This window comes from Buteo buteo, chromosome 11, assembly GCF_964188355.1.
Source record: "Buteo buteo chromosome 11, bButBut1.hap1.1, whole genome shotgun sequence".
NCBI classification, from domain to species: Eukaryota; Metazoa; Chordata; class Aves; order Accipitriformes; family Accipitridae; genus Buteo; species Buteo buteo.
Genome location: NC_134181.1, coordinates 41,069,775 through 41,091,323, shown reverse-complemented (window position 1 = coordinate 41,091,323; position 21,549 = coordinate 41,069,775). Strand labels below are relative to the sequence as shown.

Genomic DNA, 21,549 nt, shown 5'->3' with positions numbered 1-21,549 from the left:
ATTAACTCCGGTTAAGGAAGCATTAACCGTTTGACACGTTTCGTGATGTTCCCTGTGCAGAACCGTTGTGGAATTGTTTTTATTTTTGAACTATTAACTGGAAGCCGAGTTTCCACTTTTCTCCCCTGTTGATATAAAAATACATCTGGTCTCCAAATAGAAATTGCCCATTCGGGAAAGACAGTCAACCCTTTAAAAATGCACGCACAGGGAAGGAAAAATCCTTGTGTGCAGCTGGCATCGCAGAGAGCATCCTCAGTTGGGACCAGTTCTTGCAAGGAAGGGAAATTTATCAATCTCCTAATGTTGTTGACCCTTTGTCCCTCTAATGACTCCAGCCCGGAGGCTCTTCGGCTTGAGTATTTAATAGGGCAAGGGGGAATCTATAGGCAGAGCAGCACTGTCCTCCAAATTAATACGGTATTTAGGGATGGAGCCGTAGCACTCGGGGGTGACAGACGCGATGGTCCGGTCTCTTGATCTCTGCCTTTCCAACGCCCCGGCGCAGCAGGCTTTGCTCCAAAGCAGTGTCTGTCTTGTCCCGGCAGCCCAGGCTTCACGTGAGTTTTTTGGCCACCTCTTAATTTTGAAATTCCCTTACTGAATCCCACAAACGTTTTTAAGCTGCTGTTCCAGTCTCTTTCCCTTCCTTTCTCTGCTTTTCCCTGCCCTGTTCACCTCTTCATCCACCACCTGGGCTCTAGCCCTGCCCAAGCTGTACTCAGAGCTAGCGATGAAATCCTGCCGCACTGAGCCGTGATGTTTAACTTGAACCAAACTCTGCAAAATCGTACTCGGGAGGGTTCAGAAATGACATTTTTAAGCATGCTTGCATCCTATTTTCGAGGGCGAGAGGGCCGTAGGGTTTTCATGCAACCCCTAAAGCATTTGGAGAGCAAAAGAGACCTGTGAGGAGGTTTGCCAGGGCTCTTCAGCTTTCGGTGCTACCTGACAGTGGGTATATTACCAAATGCAGCAGCTTTAATGAAATCCTTTTTTGGCATTTAAGGATACCGAGCCTCGTGTGGTGGAGGTTCCCCTTTTCTGTAGGATGACGTAGGTGTAGGATGATGCAAAGCCGTGGTAATTAGAGGTCTTTTCTCTCGGATAGGTGGACACCACACCTGTCTTTATCCCTAGTTTGGTTACAACTAAACAAATCTCTGGCCATTTGATGCTTTGGTCTTCAGAAGAGGTGTCCTGGGAAGGCAGACACTCGGGTGGAGGAGCCGTACCCCAAGAATAGCTCCTGCCTCCAGCCCCACTTTCTTTGAAAGCCAGCCTGCTTGTCCTCATTTCATATATTTCATGTAATTAAAATATATTTTTTCCCTATCTATCTTTTCATTTGGAATAGCAGCAGTGACAAATTTCCTCCTCCTGCTGGAAGTTTTCCAGCAATGCAGATGTATGGGGATGGCATTTCTCCCCTTCATCCCTTTGTCTTTTAAATCATCGGTGGTTTCTCTTTTTTTTTTTCCCCCGAAAAAGTTCAATTCCTCTCAGAGCAATGAAGAGCTAAGGTTTCTTTTTTAATTGACATTCATGTGTTTGTCACCCAAGATGCGTGGCTTCCCTTCTGCAGCCCCAGCTCCGGGAGCCCATCTGGAAGACGGGGCTGTGGGGATTACGGGTCCCCGCAATCTCGCCCTGGCATCCCAAGTGCCTGGGACGGTGAGAGCCCACCAAGCACCGCCACACGTTGCACCACGATGGTGGGCATGTTCGGCGCGGTCTGCCCACCTCCGTGACCTGCCGTGGAGCGCAGCGAGGTTGCTGGGGCCGTATGCTGTCTCCCAACCTTCCTCTTCCTCGTGCCGCGGGAAGTGAGAAATTAAAAAGTATAAATTAACAAATGAGACCTGGCGATTAGAGCTGCGGTTGTTTGCCAGGCTTTGGAAATGGCTCTTTGTGCCAACGTAAACAGCCATCACAACTCCCTACTGCCACCTCCCCCCGAGTGTTTATTTAAGCCAACACATTGCTCTGCTAATTGGATACCATTCCAAGTGAAAATAGGCCCTTAAAACAACAGCAGCGGCAAATAAAAACAGCTGTAGCTGCAAAAACACCAGCCAGGCTTGCAGCCCTTCGGAGGGGAAGGCACCCCTCAAAAAGGAGGCATGCCGCCCTGCCGGGGTCCGTCCCCGCGGAGCTGGCGAAGGTGGGGAATCTCAGCGATGCTGCGGAGCAGGTGGAGCTGGTGCTCCTCGCTTCTCTTTTTTGTAACGTGTGAGAATTACATGAGCAAAAGGGAGTCGGAAGGAGGGGAAAACCCAGGTTACTGAGCGCTGGTCACTGGAAACGGGGAGGGTTTTTTGCATTTTGTAACCTGGCGGCTTAGTCAGGAGTGGTCGTGGGCAGCCAAAGCCTCTTGCAGGAAGAGCCCTGTGATATTTGGGGACAACCGCGGTGGTTCAAAATTGCTGTTTAGCAGACAGCTCAGAGGAGAAGCCTGGGCTTCTCCAGGACAACTTCGGTGCTGGTTTGGGGGCCTCTGGATGGGCAGACACGTCCCTGTTGGACAGTGGGATGTGTTTCTGTGGTCCTATAGCTGCTGTATTTGTTCCAAGGGTGTGAGTTAGCAGAGCTTACAACCTGACTTATTCCCAGCCTTAGCTGGGGTTTTTAAAAAAGCACCTGGGGCTCCTTTTCTCTACTTTCTCTCCTTTTCGCTGTTTTCCTGAATGCCTCTGCTGGTTGCCTACAGTCATAGAAAGCCGGCTGAGCTACTGTGGCGGCTGGCACGCACGTATTCGACATCAGCAAGAGATTATAGCTGTACGGATGTTATTAAGCAGGATCTAACAATGAGGAAACCTCTGGATTTCTATAACATAGCAAACCACGATAGGCAAAAAAGAGGAGAGGACTTCTGCATTGGCTTCTGGCTCTGCCACATTTGCCGTCACCACAGCCAACATCACCGAAGGGTTGGCGAGGGGAAGGCAGCTTTCCCCGCTGAGCTCGTGCTTCTTCAGACTCGTCGTCCCCGAGCAGAAAGCAATCTCTCTACTCGCATTTAGGCTGTGCTTTACTGCGCGCCAGCAGAGAGAGCAGGGTGGCTGGAGAGCCGCGAGGATGCTCTGCCCGTCCTAACCCGGGCGAGCCCTGGTTTAGAGTTGACCCAGCTAGTGCTGCCCCAAGTTTTGAGAGCCTTTCCCGGCTCAGGTGTGTTCCCAGGGCGATGCAAGGCTGCAGCCAACCTTGAGCTGCTTGCTGTGCTGGATTTCAGCCTGCTCCCTAGCGAGCAGCAGCAGCCTCCAGGAATGGCGATGGGTATTTGCTCTGCTGCAAGTATGTAGAAGATAAATGATCAAGTCAAAGCCGCTGATGGAGATGGATCCTGCCCCATCAGAGCAAAGCGCTCAAAGTAGGGTGTTCTCTGGTGGCCTTTTAGATTCGGGGCGGGGGGAGAGACATCTTTTCCTCGTGTGAGCCGGTTTTTATTTCATCCCTTATTATTTTTTTCTCTCCCAATTCCGCAGAAAGCGTTCAACGCCCTGTGCCACAGCACGCATTTGTACGGCCGGAGGCTGGTCTTGGAGTGGGCAGACACGGAGGAGACGGTGGAGGCCCTGAGACGGAAAACGGCAGACCATTTCCACGGTAACGCAGCAGCATCCTTCTGGCCTGGCGATACAGCCCCGGCTGGCACCGTCCCATCTGGCACACGCTGCCGGTCCGTGCCAGCCCTTTCCCCGCCGCTGCCGCCGGCTTTGCCGGAGCTGGCAGGTAGATGCTGGAGCCTGACAATGCGAGCGCAGGGGGAAGCAGGAGGCATCCAGGCCACGGCTTTGTCTGACAGCTCTCTGCGTGCGTGTGAGCCAGTTAACTCTCCGTCTGCTGGCCCTGCCGAGGCACCTCGATGGCGCCTGCCAGCTGCGATGCTTTTGCTCCATCCACCTGCACCCCAGGGCGCTCCGTAGGTGGGGACAGGCTCCGTGCAGGCAGCACGCAGATTAAAAAGGACAAATAATTTGCCCGTCGGTTGAGACGTGGAGAGGGCTGTTTGGATCAGGTTCCCGAGAATGACAGCTCCGCAGATAACAGCACTGCAGGCTCCTATTGACAGCCATCGACAGGCACAAATGCATTGCTTGGCAAATATTTATGTAGGAAGGGCTCCCCTGGGCTGGTGGGCTAAGCTGGAGATCAATGCTCTTCCTCCTGCATCCCTTCCCAGCTTCCCCTCTCCATCACGCACGTGCCCATCGCCCGGGGGGTTGGCATAAGCAGTTCTGGGGCTGCACATCACAATCCCCGGCGGTGGAAGAGCAGCGAGCCTCGCTTATTTAGCGAGCCTGACTCCGGTGGGACCTGGCCTCGTGTTCATGAAATAGTGTGCGTAGCGCTGATTAATACAGGCTGGGGAAGCTGCAGTTTGGTGGTGGAAGGGCTGAGGGTGGATATGACCAGGGAGGTGTGGAGCGAAGGGGGATGTGCTGGGAGCCGTGGGCACATCTCCAGCACGGTGCCAAAAAGGAGACCAAAAGGAGCACGGCGGCATCGAGGTGCGTGGAATAGCCTGGGTGTAGAGCTGTGCTGCTGGGGGCATGTGTGAGGCAGCCGTGAAGGGCAGGCACTGCTGGGGATGGATGTGCCCACCCAGAACCCAGCACTGGAGGGGTGACACATCATGCTCGATCGCAGTAATGTGAGTCTCCACCCGGCTGGAGAAGGCAGCGGGTGAGATGTTTCATGCACCCCATTTTCTACTGAGGGTCTCCTTTCTCCATTTCTACTCTGCTCAGTCTAGGGGGAAAAAATAGTCTTGGCTTTACGGTAGCTGCAGACTTGCAGCAGATGCTGGCTGCTGCCTGCGAGCTCTGTCGCGTCCCTGTTTCCCCCAGGCTCAGCTTGCTTCCCGATTCCTGTCTGCATTTGCTCCAGCCTGCTTGTCCGGGGTCTTCCTCACCGAGGTGGGGACTCTGGGAGAGTGGCAGAAGAGCGTTTTCACATCCCAGGAGGGATGCTGCCTTGGAGCTCTGATGGCTCCAGGGGGCTTGGCTGAAAAACAGGAGCAAGGTTATCGCTCCCTATCTTTAGGGACTGAAAATGCGATTGAAGGCAGCAGTCATCACAGCTCTCCAGCCCGTCTCGAGGGGAGAGAAATAACATTTGGTGACTTCAGCCCCGGGTGGTGCACACACACGTCCTCCGCTGCAAAACTGCTGGTAGCTAATCCTGCGGCAGAGCGGGATCTGCCAGAAGCGGATCTCCGTAACAAAGCCCATCTGGGGCACGCTAGCGGGCACCTGGGGCTGCCTGGTGCCTGGGACCGGGTCTCAGCCTCTCTGCACTGCACTGCCAGGCTGGAGTTTCACGGGTGGGATTTTATTTCTTCAGGAATTGCCCTCTCCTGATTTTGAGGCGGGCGTGCTGCGTGATTTCTGGCAGGCCCTTTTGCTGTGGGTGTGCAGAAAGCGATAGCGATAAAGAGGGAGAAGCTGCAGCTACCGCTCTGCCTTCAGCTGCCGTAGGGATGCTCCTTCATTTTTCCTCCCCAGCGTAGCCGCAAGCTGATTTTCCCACGTGGAGCCAGGGCGGAGAGGATACAGAGCATGCACAGCATTGCTGCCCTGCCCCGAATCCTCCCCACGCCTTCAGCCTACCAAACAGCCAGGCTGAGACCGCGCACCTCGTTTCACTGGTGATGCAGACTGGATTCTGTCGACCAGAAACCAAGCTGGCTTTTTCCTGCCGATACGCATTTCCCCCCGCTTTCCTCCTCTCCCCACAAGGCGTAGGAGCATCTCGGACATCCGTGTGCTGTTCGTGGATGTCCCCGTGAGTTTTCCTCTCCCACCTCAGTGCGGGTGACTTGTGAGGGTCTTCCCACAGCTTTGCAGGCTGTAGCGGTCAGGCCCATGTGGTTCCTTATCTCCAAGTAGGAAGGGACCGAGCTGGGAAAGGGAGAGAAAAGATAATTTTGAGTCGTCGAGGCTCAGGAAACAGAGTCAAGACCGAGGTCCCTGGTGTCTTCAGCTGCTCTTTCCCACCAAAAGCCGCTGCTGCTGCTGTCCTCGTGTTGCTCCCCAAGCCAAGCCCAGCCAGCAGCGGACGCAGGGAAGGTAAAGAAGCAGGACGGGGAGGCAGATGCCTTCAAACGGCACAGCATGGTGGATGGAGTGGGTTTTATCCCACCATCCAATGCAGCTTATTCCTTGTTTCGTGCCCTAAATTTCTTGGCAGGGTTGATGCATTGCCATCCCACGGGAGAGTCTTTTTCTTTTTTTATTTCTCTGAACGTCTCCTGTGATCCTTTTGGACCTGGAGACCTCCAACACCACAAGCCGCTCATGCTGTTCGGAGAGGCTGGTCTTGCTGTCGCGGCGTTGTGTGTTTGTCTCAAGCCGTGTTGGCAGTGCTGTGCCATCAGTACAGGGTAACATGTGGCCTCTGCTGCTCCTGGCCCTTTTCCTGGTTATTGCACAGAAATAAAAGCAGCCAGGGAGCGTGCCAAGGACTTTGCACATACCAGAAGAGGTAAAAGTGTTAAAGCAGGACAAAGGACTGAGACTGCCCACGCCACGGGGCTTTCGCACGCATTTCTCCCAAGTTTTATACAATTGGGATTTAAGTATTTTAAAAAGCTCCTTCCCTTTCCTCTTCCATTTCTTCTTTTTTATGCAGTTTTTGGGTTGCTGTGGACACAACAGTGATGCACAAATGTTTCCACAGTTAGCACGCGGTGGATCTGTGTGTAGGAGAGGCTGCAGAGGGCTAACAGAGGGTGAGAAGATTGCCGTAAGGCCTGGGGGGTTATTATCACCCAGGTCCAGTGGGACGACACAGTGACCTGCGCTCCCCTGGGTATGTTGGCGAGTTTGACTCGAGCAATGAGCTCATCCTGCTCCATCTTGCTTCCATCACAGCAGATTTCTGCATCTCCAGCTTTGAAAGAGCCACCTTGGTCTTTCAGGCTGGTTTCTGGAGTAGCAGCAGCCAAAACTCCTCACCCAGCGGCTCCAGTGTCAGCCCCGTCATTTTTGTCTTAGCAAGGAAATACTTTGTAAAGTCTAGACCTGGGCTGCGAGAGACACATCCTACCGCTGAATTCTCTCTGCTGCAATTATGCACCTTATTTCTAGACACCATTTATAGAGATTTGGCTTCTAGTTCCCAGGTCTCACTCTGCTGTTATTTGTTAGGTTAAAGAGAGGTCTGGTCTCCTAAATCTTTTCTACGTGTAGGCGTTTGTCATGGCAATCAAGCCACTTCTGAGCCATCTTTTCAAGAGGTCTAATAGATGCAATAAAATGGAATAGGCTTCCTTCCCATTTCGTGTAGTTTTCAGGTCATTCTTTATGGCTCGTTCTGAGTCTTTGTAATGTTCCAGGGGAAAGTGAGGACCCCAGAAGTGGTCACCGGCTGCCAGAGATGGTTTCAGTAATGCTGTCAGGAGCGAAGCCACAGCCCAGCCCTGATGGCTGGGACTGCAGCACTACACCTCGCGCTTGCTCTCCTGCCTCCGAGCACGGTCTGAGAGAGGTTTAAGCCTTTTTGCTCGTTTCTTTGAGTTTTAATTGCACCCCACTACGTGTTGTTAATTCGTGGGACCTGCTGCTGCAAGGTGGCTGGAAAGCCCGAGAGCTTTCCAGCCAGGGGAGGATTTGATGCTGCTGTGGATAAAGAGACTTACCTACTGTAACGTGGCGAGGAGAAGCCACGGAGAGGTTGGCCAACGGTTGGCCTTGGGGCCTCTAATCCAGACCATAATGCGGAGCAGGGTCATGGCAAACGCTACATCAGGGCAGCGAGGGATGCGTGAACCCCGCCACCAGCAACAGCTCGGCCCTCATTTGGGGAGCGGGAACCCTCCCTTTGGAAAACAAGGATCACCGGCACCTTTGAAACCAGCAGGGAGAATATTTCGGCTCCGCCAAAACAGCGACAAAGGGCTCCCAATGCCCTGCGGCTAAATTGCCAGCCGAGGGGCAGATCCGGATCTGCGCCCTGCGTAGGAGGGAGCGCTCTGGGGTCGCATCCAGAGCCCCCGTGCAGACCCTGCATCCCCGCCATCCCGTAACCGCAGCCCACAAAAGGTCTGCCAACAGCTCCATCCCCCTTTTTCTTCCCTCGCTTGCCCGGCACGGGGCGACGGTTGCCGCTGCGACTCCATCCCGGCGAGCCTCGCCGGGGGGAAGATTTGCGAGGAAGGCGGCGATACCCTCAGCGCGCGCGCGCTCCCTCTCTCCCGGGAGCTCGCGGTCCGTGCAGGGAAGGTACTTGCTCCCAATCCAGCTAAATTACTATTGACTTGTGTTCTCTGCGCTTCACAAACATTGCGCTCAGCCGTCACCAGCGGGGCTGGCGGTATCCTGCCAGGGCTAACTTGGGAAGCCAGCTGTGCCGGGCCGTTTTTTTCCTGCTCTTTCCCATCGATCAAAGAATTAAATCGACAGATGGGGAATTTAGCGCGAGACACGGGAAGGGGAAGGAATGGCTTGGCGGGGGGGGCGGTTTATAGGAAGGATGGGGTGGAAAGAGGGGATGCGGAGGCTGTGGGGTGGGGAAATGAGAGAGATGCACGAGGAGGGGGTCTGGCTTGTATTTCAGTTGTGAGAGCGATTCCAGCGAGGCCCCTGGTCTCAGCAGAGGGCTGGGGGTGGGTGTAAAGCAGCGGAGCCCCACTGTGGCTCGCCCCTGGTTATTTACCGGTGTTTGCTGGAAGCCGAGGGTTTGCAGGAGGTTTTGCTCCACTCTGGACCCGATCCCTGCGCCCTCCCCGCAAAGGTGGGAAGAGCCTTCCCTGTGCCCGTCACCTTTCCCAGGTTTCTTCTCCTTTGGCCGCAGAACCCCAAGTTGCTCCTTTTACCTCCCGGCTGCATTACAGACCTGCCGTGCTCACCCTCACCTCCCAGCCTTTTGGGCTTCCTTTTTTCTCCTTTCTTCTTTTTTTATTTTTTTAGATTTTTTTTTTTTTTTTTTTTAGAGAGCATCTGTAACTAATGCAAACACATGCCGTAGCCGGAGAGTAAAACCCTGCAGGATTAGCGTGGCATCCGCAACCCTGCCACGTTCTAATCCCGTGGTAATCCCCCTCTCAGCCCACCCCTGCCGGCTTTGGCTATTGTTTAAAGGAAGCAAATGGGATCGTTAGCGGGCAAACCTTAACCAGCTTGGAGCAGCAGAACGGAAGTCGAACCAATTCGCTTCCCCACCCTCCTGGGTTGGTTTGGGTTTTTTTCCCCCCTTTTCCTCCTTGTTAGGCGGGTTGGGGGATGCTCCCAGCGCTCCCCAACGGTGCCGCGGCTGAGCCGGTGAATCCGGAGCACGCGGTGGGGGCCGTTTGCCCTGCCAGCCCCCTGCCCGTGCCCCGGCAGGTCCTCTGGGTGCATCACACTGCTTGGGGATGCTCCCTTAGCACCCAGCACCCCGCGTCCAGCATCCCACATCCAGCATCCCCTCCGCCGCGTAACCCCTGCCATCGCCTCTGCGTGGGGCACGTCGGAGTCTGGTGGGGAAGGGGTAGCAGTCGGGGGACAAACTCATCCCTGCTATGGATTTGGGAGCCGAGATGATGTTCGATGCCATTTTTGAGCCCTGAGCGCAAGGCTGGCCGGGCGAGCAGGAGCCAGGAGGGCAGAGTAAAGGGGAGGGAGAACCGCTGAGCTGGCACCTTCCTCCAGGGTGGGTTGTCCCTCGTGTCTTTGGATGGTTGAACCGGGAAGAGCCGCTGGAGGGTCCCGGGTTGGCACCTTGCAGCCCCCCTCAGGTCCCCTGAGCTCGGCGGGGTGGGCGCTGGGAGGAGAGCGGGGGCTGCTGGCACCCCAGTCCCCCTGCCCGTCCCTGCAGCCCCCGGTGGGGAGGGAGGCGGATTCTGGCGCACTGTCAAGGAATTAATTGAAAAATAAAATCATTAGATGGGAACTCCAGAAATGCAAAATTGTTGGGAGTTGGGGGGGAGGCGGAGGGGGGGATGTGAGCTTTTGTCAGGTTAATTTCTTCTGTATTGATGTTTTGTGACATTTACTTGTTGTTTATCTCCCGCAGCAGCTGTAATACTAAAAGAAAATGCACAGCTTGTTCCATTTATTTATTTTACACCTTTTCTTTAGTCCTATGGTATGTTTGTTTGTTTGAGAAACCCAGCGAGGCTTTTGATGTCTGAAAGCAGGATTTAAACAGCTGTTCTCCATGTGCTGCTCGCAAGCGAGAGCCGCTGGCTGGGGAGCGAGTGGGGGGAGAGGGGGCTGTGCCGCAGCTCCTGCCGAGTGGGCACTTCTTGCCCGGTGAAGAAGAAGCGATACCGACATCGGCCTCAGCACAGGGACCAAATGGCTTTGTCACCCCCGGTACCGGGCAGCGATGCAGGATTGGGATGCTCGCTCGGGTGCTGGCAGCCCCGGGGGGGGTTTCTCACCCTCCCGCAGGCTGTAGCATCTGTGGAGAGGGATGCGTGCACGGTGCTGCGCCCCACAACAGTTTCGGGAGTGTGATGATGCTGGAGGGGGGGTCACAGGACAGTGTGGGGCAGGAGAAGCGAAGAGGAACATTGTTGCCCCATGTGCTGGGGAAGAGCCAGCCTCTTGCCTTCAGCCACTGCCAGCCCAGGTGGGAGATGCAGGCTGGGCTCATGTCTCAGCAAGGATGCTGGTGGGTCTGCGTCCCGCCAAGAGCCTTCTTCAACCAAGGCTGGTGTCTAGATTGGTCGTGCGACCACTTTTGGACAGGGGATGGGTGAACTGGGGTCGGTGGGAAGGGTCATCGTCACCAGCGAGCCCTGTTTGGACGCTGGGGCCGTTTGCTTCCAGCAAAGCCTGTGAATCAAAGCAAGCAGGGGTGGTAGGTATGGAGTCACCCCTCCAGCCACGGTGCCCTGCCGGGGTCTGGCTGATGAGGAGAACTAGATGATGGTGGAGGGGCTTTACCTGGGAAGGGGATGAGTGGGGCTGGAGGTAGCAGGAGATGAGCTGGAAGCGGTTACGCGTGGACCCGGGTTGTAATCTTTGCTTTTCTTCTTCTCCCACATCCCCTTCGCTACCACCTGGGCCTGGACAGACTCCCCGAAGAAGAGAAAACGATCGGAGGTTTTGAATGAAATCCTGGAGCATCTGGAAGAGGAGGAGAGCAACAAAGACGAGGCCATCTAGCAGCCGCCTGCCGTGCGATGAGGTGGGTAGTGGGGCGGTGGGGCTGTGGCAGGGCACAGCTGGCCATAAAGGTTAAAACGCCTTGGGCTGCCACAGGGTTGGCAGTGCCAGGAGGAGAAGAAAGTGGCATTGCAAAGGCTCAGCATCCTCCGAGCCGGGATCTCACCCGCTGCCTCTCCTCCCTGTCACCCCGCAGGCTCGTAGCCGTAATCTCAGGGGGTACAGCCCGGATTTGGGCTCGGTTTAGGCTCCACATCGGAGTGAACGCGTGCACTGCTTGTGTTTCTCTGTGCTCCCCGGTGTGTGTGTTTGCTTTCCTACAAGGGAAGCCAGCAGAATTGCTGTTGCAGCAGAAATTGCTGCCGAGTTGCGAATTGGCCCTCGCTGTGGTTGGGGGAGAACAGATGGGCTGCCAAAAAAAAAAAAAAAAAAAGCGCCTGTTTGGAGACCAGCCTGCAGCTGCCACCACAAAACGGATAGTTTGGTAAAGGCCTTTTCCCTGCCGGCACCCACAGTCTCCGTGGCTTCGCTCCCTCCGAGGGCAGCAAGCACCCCAAGGTCTAGTTCGTGCCGTCTTGAGTCCTGGCTGGCATGGCTTCTTCTTGGCGTGTGTCTTCTTGGAGTCGCATCTCTAGAGCCTGGAGAGTGTGGGATGGCGGAGGTTGGCAGGAGGGAGCCAGGACTAAATAGGTCCCTGTGGTCAAACACCGTGCAGTTCAGCCAGCCCCCCACCTCCTTTTGAGACCACCTAGCAAACCCTGTGTGGGCTCAAGAGAGGCGAGACAGGCTCATGGATCTCCTTTGCCTGTGTTTTTGGCCACGGTGTAAACCCTGGATTGCTGGTAGGAAACCTGTTCACCAGCCACAGCATCCAGAGAAGTGCAATAAAAACACCAGGGAGGCTCCTGGGTCCCTTCGAACTCCACTCTGCCCCTCTTTTTCCATCCACCGAGGGACTGGCCACCCACCTCCATGCTGATGAAACCCCGTCCTGTGCCGAGAAACTCACGCAGGGCCAAGAGAAACAAGTGCGTCGCGCTGGCGTGCCCCCCACGGGGACATGGCTCGGGGCGCTGGGCTGACAAATCCTTCACGCTGGGGAGAAAGTCCCTGCGGCACTTTCTCTAGCAGTGTTGTGTTTGCTCAGCACCGCCGAGGGGATGATTTTTGTCGCGTTCCGGCTCCCATTTTTACAGCCGCAGAAGTGACCCTGGTTCCTAAATCTCATCCAAGTGGCCCAGGGGGACCCCTGGTTTTCAGGGTGCCGCTAGTCCTGGGTGCTGCACGCATCCGAAGCGGCGCTGAGCCCACCATGCCGGGGGAAAGCCGGGGCTGTCCTCTGCATATCGGCGCCGGGAAGCCGCCCCAGCGCTCGCTGGCGTGTGTTTGTGTGTGCGATGCACATTAGTGCTGGAGAGGCTGTTTTCCTCTCGGCAATATCTGCCTATTGCTGCTAGGCGGTACCCAATACACCTAGCAGTGGGATGCTCATAACCTTACTTATTACCGGACTTTTGTTCAACCCACAACACCGCTGGCCGCCTGAATAGCGAGCGCATCTGGGCCTAGAGCCGACCAATAACCCTGCTAATACATCTGCCTTCCCGGGCTGCTGCAAGCGCCGGGCACAAGCACAGCGCCGGGGCCCTCCTGATGAAAGGGAAGGTGCTTACGTGACGGCAGGAATAATCCGAGTTGGGTTAAATAACTGCCTGCTTCATGCAGTGCATCTGCAGTAAGTGCCGGGGCCTCGAGATAACATTTGTTCCCTTGGAGCAGCTCTGATTTAAGGATGCCTCCAGGTGTACGTGCTGTTAACACCTTCTCCAGCAGCTAGCCCGAGGATGGAGCTGGGGAGGGATGGAGCTGGGGAGGGATGGAGCTGGGGACGGCTGGAGCTTGGAGGGATGGAGCTGGGGAGGGATGGAGCTTGGGAGGGATGGAGCTCAGAGGGATGGAGCTGGGGAGGGATGGAGCTGGGGAGGGATGGAGCTCGGAGGGATGGCGCTGGGGAGGGATGGCGCTGGGGAGGGATGGAGCTCGGAGGCATGGAGCTGGGGAGGGATGGAGCTGGGGAGGGATGGAGCAGCACAGGAGGGGCAGGACAGACAGCATTGCTCGGAGCCCAGGCAAGCCTGGCGCTTTTGGACCCATCCTGTCCTAGCTCCTTTGCAAACCTCCTCCCCGAAACCGGTCCTCCCGTGGGGCCCTGGGCTCAGCACCGGTGGGCTCGAGGCTCGCCAGCTCCCCAGCTCTTTGTGCGGACCCCCAGGAGGAGGCTGAGCGCTGCAGCTCAGTGCCCAGAGCTGTGACGCCCCGTGCCAGTCCCCCCCAAACCGTGCCGCAGCTCGAGAGCCCTTCTGCTGCCTTTGAGCGGCTTCCCAGCCCCCAACACTGGGCTTTCCTGCTGTGGGGCTTGGGGAACAGACCCCCCAGAATTCAGGAGTGTCCCCTTGGGACCTCTGCAGGGCTGCGGCGTAAAATGCTCATCCCTTCCCGCATCTGCCCTGCCCCACAGCAGGCAGGCGCTTGCGGTCGGCGGACAGGTAGGTAAACTGAGGCACGAGTGTTGGAGCAGCGCTGTCAGGGGGCATCAGCTGAAACGGTGACGAGCTAAGGGGGTCAGCTGAAACGGTGATCGCCGCAGGGAAATGGGGTTTTAGCATCCTGGGGGTGAAGGACCAACTGGCAGCGCTCACCACAAGCTGACGGAGGATGGAGGAGCCGGGCAGGATCCCTTCCAGGCACATGTGTCACCCAGCACACGATTTAAGTGAAGCTTTGCGGCGGCGTTGCAGGTTGAGGATGGAATTTCCTGGTGGTTTTTTTTGGTTTTTTTTTTTTCCTGGGTTGGTTTTTTTTCTCCCCCCTCTCCCTTCATTGTCTTTTGTGGCGGGGCAGGTTTCTTGCTGAGCGTCTCTGAGGTCTGCAGCGGCGACGAAAAGGATTAGCGCAAGCAGAGCATGTAGGCTTTAGAGAACAGAGCAGAGTTTGGTTTCAACATCTAATTCAATTTGTTCTGCCGAGATTGAAATATGAAATGGTTGCCAGTCAAACGTTCAAAGGGGGAGGAGGGAGGAAGGAAGAGAGGGAGCCTTCTTAAATTTAAATTTTAATGAAAATTAATTTAACCCTTTGATATGTTTTAAAACATGTTATTTCCCAGTCTGGAAACAGGCTAGAAAACATTCATGAGGGTTTTTTTTTCTCCGTACCTTCAAACATAATGAAGATTTTCTTTTTCCCTTAATGATACTTATCTTGTTGAGCAGTTTGACATTGGTTAATTTTTCAGGCAATTTGGTATCAAGGAAATCTGTTTGATGTGTGCGGGGGGGGCTGTGTATGTGTATACAGATATATATGCCCGTACATTAATTATGAAAGTGCTGATCGCAGCTCTGGAGAACAGTTTGAGTTAATTCCTACTCCACAAGCAAAGACTCGACTTCTTTGTTACGTATTGAGAATCCCACACGTTGCACCCCTAAAATTACAGAGGGTTTGACGGGAATTTTCTGAAAACGAGCATATACCTGCTAATTACCCTGAATGAAAATGAATGCGCTAGTAGGTCTGCAGGAAATTCATCACTCCCCGCTGCCTTTTTTTTTTTTTTCCCCCGGTCTGAAACAATCCTAATGATAAAATAATGCAAACTCTCTTAACTGTCCATGTAGTTAAACCTGGGAAATAGCCTCCCACTGGTCCTTAACCGTGGCGGTACCTCTCCAGCTGAACACCATCGCAATATGCTTATTTTGTTCGGGAGCAATAATAGTTTCTTTCAGCGGAAACTATTATTCAGAAAGGTTGTATCTATAACAAATGATTGCACCCTAATTGTGGTAATTGGGCTATGATGAGCTGTAGCCCTGGTCCCCTCATTTTGGTGGCTCTTGACACCCCAGGGCTGGTGTCACCGTGGGTGCTGGTCACCCCTCAGCTGCCCCCTGCTCCCTGGGGAGGATCTGGGCGCTTTTAGGGCGCGACGCTCATCTGCTCTGGGTGTCCTTTTTGGGGTGGGTGCCTTCTATCCAGGCTGTGCCCATGGCAAGAGGGGAACGAGCAGCTCGCTCCAAGCCTCTGCCCCTGCCCAGGTCATCATGCAGTGCTCTGGGGGCAAGAGCTGGAGATTCAACCATCCCGGGGGCTGCTCCGGGGGTTTCTCTCCGGGCTTTTGCCAGGTTCTTTCGGGGTTTCTCTCCGGCCTTTTGCCAGGTTGCGACAGCTTTGTCCGGGGCGAGACCCCGGCTTGCTGGACGGCAGCGGGAGCCGTGACGGCTGCGGCTGTTCCCCAGGCACCCGCCGTATCCCCGCTCCCCAGGGCCGGCTCTGGAATTGGATTAGGATATTATTCAAATGCAGCCTTTTTACTGAATTAGAGGGTTAACGGCTTTTAATGTAAAACTAGCTTTACTTTATTGCTGCCTGTTGCCAGAGGCCTGTGTGGGCTGTTATCTACTTAAGGGGACAGCAAGCAAGTCAACGCAGAGAGGATGGATATCCAGCGGGCCGGGGTTTTGCTGGGCGCCGCCAGTCCCTCTGCTGCCAGGGCTGGGCGTCTCTGCCGAGCGATGCTTCCCGCTGCTCTCGGAGCCAGGCTGTGTGCCGGTGCCGTCTTCGATCGCTCAAAGCAACTCATCGCCTTTGGAAAAACTCTTGACCACCATCCCTGTTGTTTTTCTCGCCGTCCCACGGAAGGAGGCGGCGGACTCGGTGCAGGCACGGACGGGCAGGTAGCATTCCGCTCCGCGAGCTGTTGTTTTCCTGAGCTGCGAGCTTGAACCGCTGCTGCTTGCAACGTGCCCCCATCCCTCTGCCCAGCCGCGGGTGGTTTCTTTTCATCGCCGGCGCGCTGGTCCTGCCTACCAGCGTTGGATCACGAATTTCAGCTCTTCTCATCCCTTTAGTCCCGTCATGCCTTTGCGAAGTCTTCCTCCCGAGCGTGCCCCACGGAGCCGGGCTCTGGGAAGCGCTGAAGGGCCAAGCAAGACTGTGTCTTCACAGCAAGCGCCGTCGATGCCGTTCACCAGCCCTTTGCCAGGGCGGCAGAAAACGCTCGCGTCCCCCGGCGTTTTTCTTGCTGCTTTCCAGCCCAGCTGCCAGGTCCAGGCAGGAGCTCTGGGATCTCAAGGCTTTCTGTCTGGCTGTCGGCGTTGGCAGCCATCCCCTTCTCCCCGGTAACTCTACCAGCTTTGCTTGTCTGCTCACAGAGGCAGTAAGTGCGGTGTCTGTGCATGCTTGAAGTCGTCTTCCTGAGCAAGATGCGGCAGGAAACACGCAGCAGGGGTTTGGGCTTTTAAAAAAAGCCAGCGTTCGGTTGCTGCTCCCTTGAGATGGAAGCAGCAGTGCGAAGGCAGGCTGGTGGAGCGATGCTTTCCCGCGGAGACCTACCCTCGCTGCCTCGGTTTCCCCGTTTTCAAAGCATGGTGCAGATCTACAGGTGGAAGCAGCTGCACGCCGTGCCCATTCCCGCATCCCCGCCGGGAGCAGCCCGGCTCCCTGCCGGCCGTGCAGGTGTGCTGCAAACTCCTGTTTTAACTGGCAGTCGGGGTTTGCTTTTCTTCAGCTCCTAATTGTCTCCCTTCCTCCTTTCTCCAGCCCTTTGCAGTTGCAAACCTTGTTCGCTTCTCCCTTGCCGGAGGATTAGCCAAGGGATGCTGCTGCTGCTGCTGCTGCCCCATCATTTCTCCGCCTCGCACGGAAAACTCCTTTACCTTCCCTGCAGCCAGCATTAAAATATTCTGACCGTGTCTGAGGGATTGGACGAGTCGCCACTGGGTAGCTGATTGCCACGGATCAGCCGCGTTCAGCCCCAGCCAAGGTGACTCCCAGCAGCTGGACCCCATCGTGGAAGGGGACGGCAACAAACTGGCTTTGCCCCGGGGTGCAGCCACCTGCGGGGACGGTTGGCTGGGGTGCTGGCTGGAGATTTGGGGAGCATGAGCTTCTCTGTAATATTACGGCATGTCTGGACCTTACCCCGGGTGGCACCGTGACCGGCGTTCGGCGGCACCACCGCCTTCCGGCTTCCCCCACCGCCTTCCTCGCAGGGAAATAAAACAGGAGAGCGAGGAGGCAGCGTGCAGCTTTCCAACCCCGGAGCGTGGCTGCGTGTGACTGAGACACGCTGCCTCTTGTTTTCCCTAAATATATGCATTGGAGAGGGAGAGAAATTGCATGGCAGGGCTTGAGATTTCAGACTTAGCCATTCATGAATAATAATCAGGCTCAGTAATTCACAGTAAATAGGTATCCAAATTGGCTAATAAGGGAGGCTTTCACCCCAAACTGGAGCTAGGAAGAGAGGCAGAGAGAATATGAACAGACGTTGGCTGAGGCGGGTGTCTGCACGGTGTGACCTGAATTGGTGAAATACGGAAAGCGATGCCAGCGCCAGAGTGGGGAGAGCAGCGACGGGGAAGGACCCCGGAGAAGGGACGGCGTCCGACCTCCCCTGCCGTGGGGCAGCCAGGCTTGGACCTGCAGCAGCACAGATCCCTACGTTCCACACTCCATAATTAGTGCCACGTAATTAGGCTCAGCTCTTTCTCCCAGCCCCAGGACCGTGCTGGGCTGATGGGCATCGGCGTGCCTGGTCCATGCGTCCTGCCGGTGCTGCTGCCCTGCAGCCCGCGTGGACCGGAGGGTACGGGGCCGGTGTCGTCACGTCCCCACGCGTGACGTCCCCAGCTCAGGGCTTAGCAAAGCTGCTGGGACAGCGATTGCAGAACGTGCTACCTAGCAAGGGGAATAAGTGTGGGAAAGTAAGAGGGAGGTCTGTAGCGTGTGTCAGGAGAGGTGATCTTGGGGAAAAAAATGGTTTTCTTTGTGTTCATTCCACCAAAATTCAGATTTTGCTTTGTCTGCTGGTTAGTTTTCCCCTGCGAGAGCGAGCGAGGCAGTGGTAGGAGCTGCGTTCAGGCGCAGTGTGGTGGGCTGTTGGTCTTCATCTGCCGGCGGCAGGCGAGGAAGAGGAGGAGGTGCTGCCCCACGGGCACCCGCTGCTCGAGGGAGATGGCTCCCAAGTGCTCGATGCCGGACGGAGCAGCAGCGACAGACACTCGGGAGGTCACCGAGTCCTTCCCTACAGCAGATCAGCTGCTGCTTCCCAACGAATCCTCCTGTAGCAGCACCTTAAGATGATGTTAGATAAAGTTAAGAGAAAGAAAAAAACGGAAAAGCACCTCTGCAGATCTCGGTGCGTGGTTCGGGCTATTTAAATACGCAGAATAGAAGCTCAAAATGCAGCTGATGAGTAGCTGAAGGAAGGCTGCCCCTCCGAGGGCCGGCTGTTGCCAGGCGGTGTTTTGCAGCTGCTAAATGACTTTTTAAATTGAGGAGAAACCTATAGCCACTTTTACAGTCCCCTTAGCTCCCTTATATAGGGCAGCGCAATGGCTGGAGAGCACCACGCTGCCGCTTGGCTGAGTTACCAGATATTACAGCCCCGCTGTCCTACAGCAAGGAATTGCAGTGGATTCGAAATAAACCACAGCAACTCTGGCCAAAGGCGATTTTCCTCCTGCCCTTCCGCTCTCCCTCGCCACCTCTCCCCTCCCTGCGCCGCTGGATTGAGGACGCTCACAAAATTTAGCATGCTGGGTGGCATGGAGCAAACAAATCTTTTTTTTTTTTTTTTTTTTTTTTGCCCTGTGACTTGGCTTATTTAAGTGCGTTGGAGGGGAGTTTTGGGGTGTGCAGAGTGTTTTTCCTTGGGGTATGATGGATGCTTTTGATGCCCCAGCAGCTGCAGCGCTGGTGGCCGGAGCCCCCCCATGTCCCTCCATCCCTTCCCTACAGCTTAAACTGTCCCTCACAGCCCAAAACTGGAGATGGGATTTAGCAGGTGTAATGAGGACAGCTTTATAAGCCACGAGAGACAGAGAGAAAATCGTGCTCCTGCCTCTCCCGTGTTTGGTGACCTAAAATCTTTTTGGAGTTAAGGGTAGCCTGTGTTAGCAGCCGTCCCGCTGATGCCAATGGGGCTGGAAAAGTGCTTGGGTGCTGCCCTCTGATCAGTCCAAAGGTTTTCTACTTCATCAGCTTAGAAATCAGACCACAAAATGCAAAATAAAGCTTCATCCAAAGAGCCACAAGAGATCTCTGTCCTGGCCATACACTAAGTCTCTGGGCAGCCGTCCCCGTGGGGCCGTACCCTGCCTTTGTGGGGTCCAACCCTGCCTGGAGAAAACAGGCAGCAAAGCCCAGGCTTAAGCTCAGCCTTATCCCTCCTGCCAAGCCTCTGAGACCTGCCCAAGCCCCACGCGAGACTTCGTATATGGCCGGGGCAGAGATCTCTCATGACGCTTTCGGTAAACCTTTAATTTTGCATTTTGTGGTCTGATTTCTAAGCCGATGAAGTAGAAAACCTTTTAATTTCTTTTCTCCCCCAGGCTCCAGGTGGGTGTGCGGCACGAGCTGCCACCACCGGCTCGGCCCGAAGCGGGACCCCGCCGCTCCAGCCACTCTGGGAGAATCCCACCGGTGTCTAAATTAACCCAGGTTATTTCGACAGAGCTGAGGCAGGCAGAGACAACCCATGCGGTGGTGCCGGTGGCTCCAAAGGCGCCGTAACACCTGGTGGGGAGGCAGAAACAGGCAGATTGCAGGCAGGAGCTGTTTTAATTTCATTTTTCAGCCGAACCCAGCCCTGTGTGTCAGCCTGGGCTAAGCAAGCCCCGGGAAACGGGAAGACAGACCGTCCCAGGAGCAATTTGAAGCACGTGTCAGCAGAAGTGATGCCGGGCGATCGCTGCCCCGGCGAGTCGCAGCTCACCATCCTACCCTCCCCGGCACGATAAACGGGACAGGCACATCACCCCCCCGGGGCAGCTGCAAACTAGAGCAGACGCTCCTCCTACCTGAAATTGGGGCTGAAAAATGAAAACTGGGAAGTTGTTTGGGTTTTTTTTTTTTAATCTAAAAAAAAAAAAAAGGCAAAAAACCCACCCCACTCTGTGGTTTCAGCTGGTGTGGCTGGAGCCCCGTGCTCCCGGCAGCGAGTGCGGCTGCGTGAGGCGGGAGGGGGGCGATGGACGGCAGGCAGGAGCCTTGGACTTCGTTAGGATTCAGCCGTTAGATCTCTCCTTTCTCTCTGATGGCTGAGTGTGATTGACACTTACAAATTACCCAGCCAAAAGTGTCGAGTCTTTGACCCCTGAGTAACATCTTTGGCAAGCCTGAGATTTGCCAGCATTTTGTCATCTAATTACTACAAATCCCTTGAAAATTCACTGGCTGGTGAATTTTTAATGCGGGACAATTTCAATGTGATGCATCGCCCAGATGGGCACGCGCGCGTGCTCCTTCCCTCTCCCCCCACCGCCTCTTCTCCTTCTCTTTCTTCTCCTCCTTCTCTCCTTTCTTTTCTCCGGTTCCTCCCCCCATCCCGTTTCTTACCTCCCTCCTGCCTGTGTGCATCCGTATTCACGGGAAGCGCCCCGGCGTCTCGTTCCCTCTCCAGGCTCTCCATCCCGCTGGACTAGCCGGCTGTGCCCGGGATGGAGCCGGGCACTTCGTGTGCCCCCCGAGCCCGGCAGTGCCACGCTCGAGTCCCCCTCACCATCTCTCCGGTGGTGGCAGGGAGCTGCTGCGTGGCATTAATTTTATTTTTTTTTCCATTTTCTCAGGTCTCTCGCTGATGGATGGAGAGGGAGAAGCCTCCACTGGGGACTACGACAGCCAACACACTTGTTGCCAGCGGAGTCCACTTGTCCTGGGAACCCAAGGGCTGATTTATGCCGTGTGTCCAGGTCTCGGTATTCCCAGCCTTTTAAACAGACCTTGAATTCGGAGCGGGAGGAAGAGCCCTTGTCTGCTGGTGGCTCCTGCCCGAGGATCACTTCTTAAATCCGGGCAGGGATGTGATTCCACCCATCTCAAAAACCACCCAACCTGGTGGCACAGAAACCTGGGGAGATGGACACTTCCCCTGCCGACCCCAGGGACTCCGGTAGAACCTGCTCTAAATGTCCGAGTTAAACGATAATTTCTGTACATTAAAAACCACATGTATATTTTAAGAGTTTTCCAAACTGAGTCGCATCTCAGGTTTGTTTGGAATTGTTTGTTTAATACATATTTGCAACAGCTAGGTAGTTATTTTGGTGCGATAGGGAGATAAGCATATTTTAGGAGGGAGGCCTGGGGTTTGCTGCGTTCGGCTTTGTGCCTGTGTCATTTCTGTCCCCGCTCTCAGGCAATCGCCTCCCGTCTCTCCCTTCCCGGCTTTCAAAGGGAAAGAGGCTTTGCTTTTCAACCAGGGTACCGCTTTACATATGTACGCAGCTGATAAAGTATTTTCACTTCGCCCCTTTCCCCTCTGGGAATCGCTGTCTTACGGCAAAACTGTTTTGTCTGACAAGGGCTGCAACAGATTACACGTGTTGGCTGCAAACACAGGGCCTTTTTTTTCCCTTTTTTTTTTTCTTTTTGAGAACCGCAT

At 55.2% G+C, this 21,549-nt stretch overlaps 1 protein-coding gene across 1 annotated transcript in view; it reads left to right on the top strand.

Annotated features, from left to right (window-relative positions):
• RBM19 (RNA binding motif protein 19) overlaps positions 1-21,138 on the top strand; it is a 70,385-nt gene extending 49,247 nt beyond the window's left edge. Inside the window, exons 23-25 of the mRNA XM_075041827.1 lie at positions 3,489-3,609; positions 11,008-11,121; positions 20,735-21,138. Coding sequence (XP_074897928.1) covers positions 3,489-3,609; positions 11,008-11,099 — 213 coding nt within the window. The 3' untranslated portion in view covers positions 11,100-11,121; positions 20,735-21,138. The remainder of the gene's footprint in view (positions 1-3,488; positions 3,610-11,007; positions 11,122-20,734) is intronic.
• Positions 21,139-21,549: the final 411 nt, after the last annotated feature.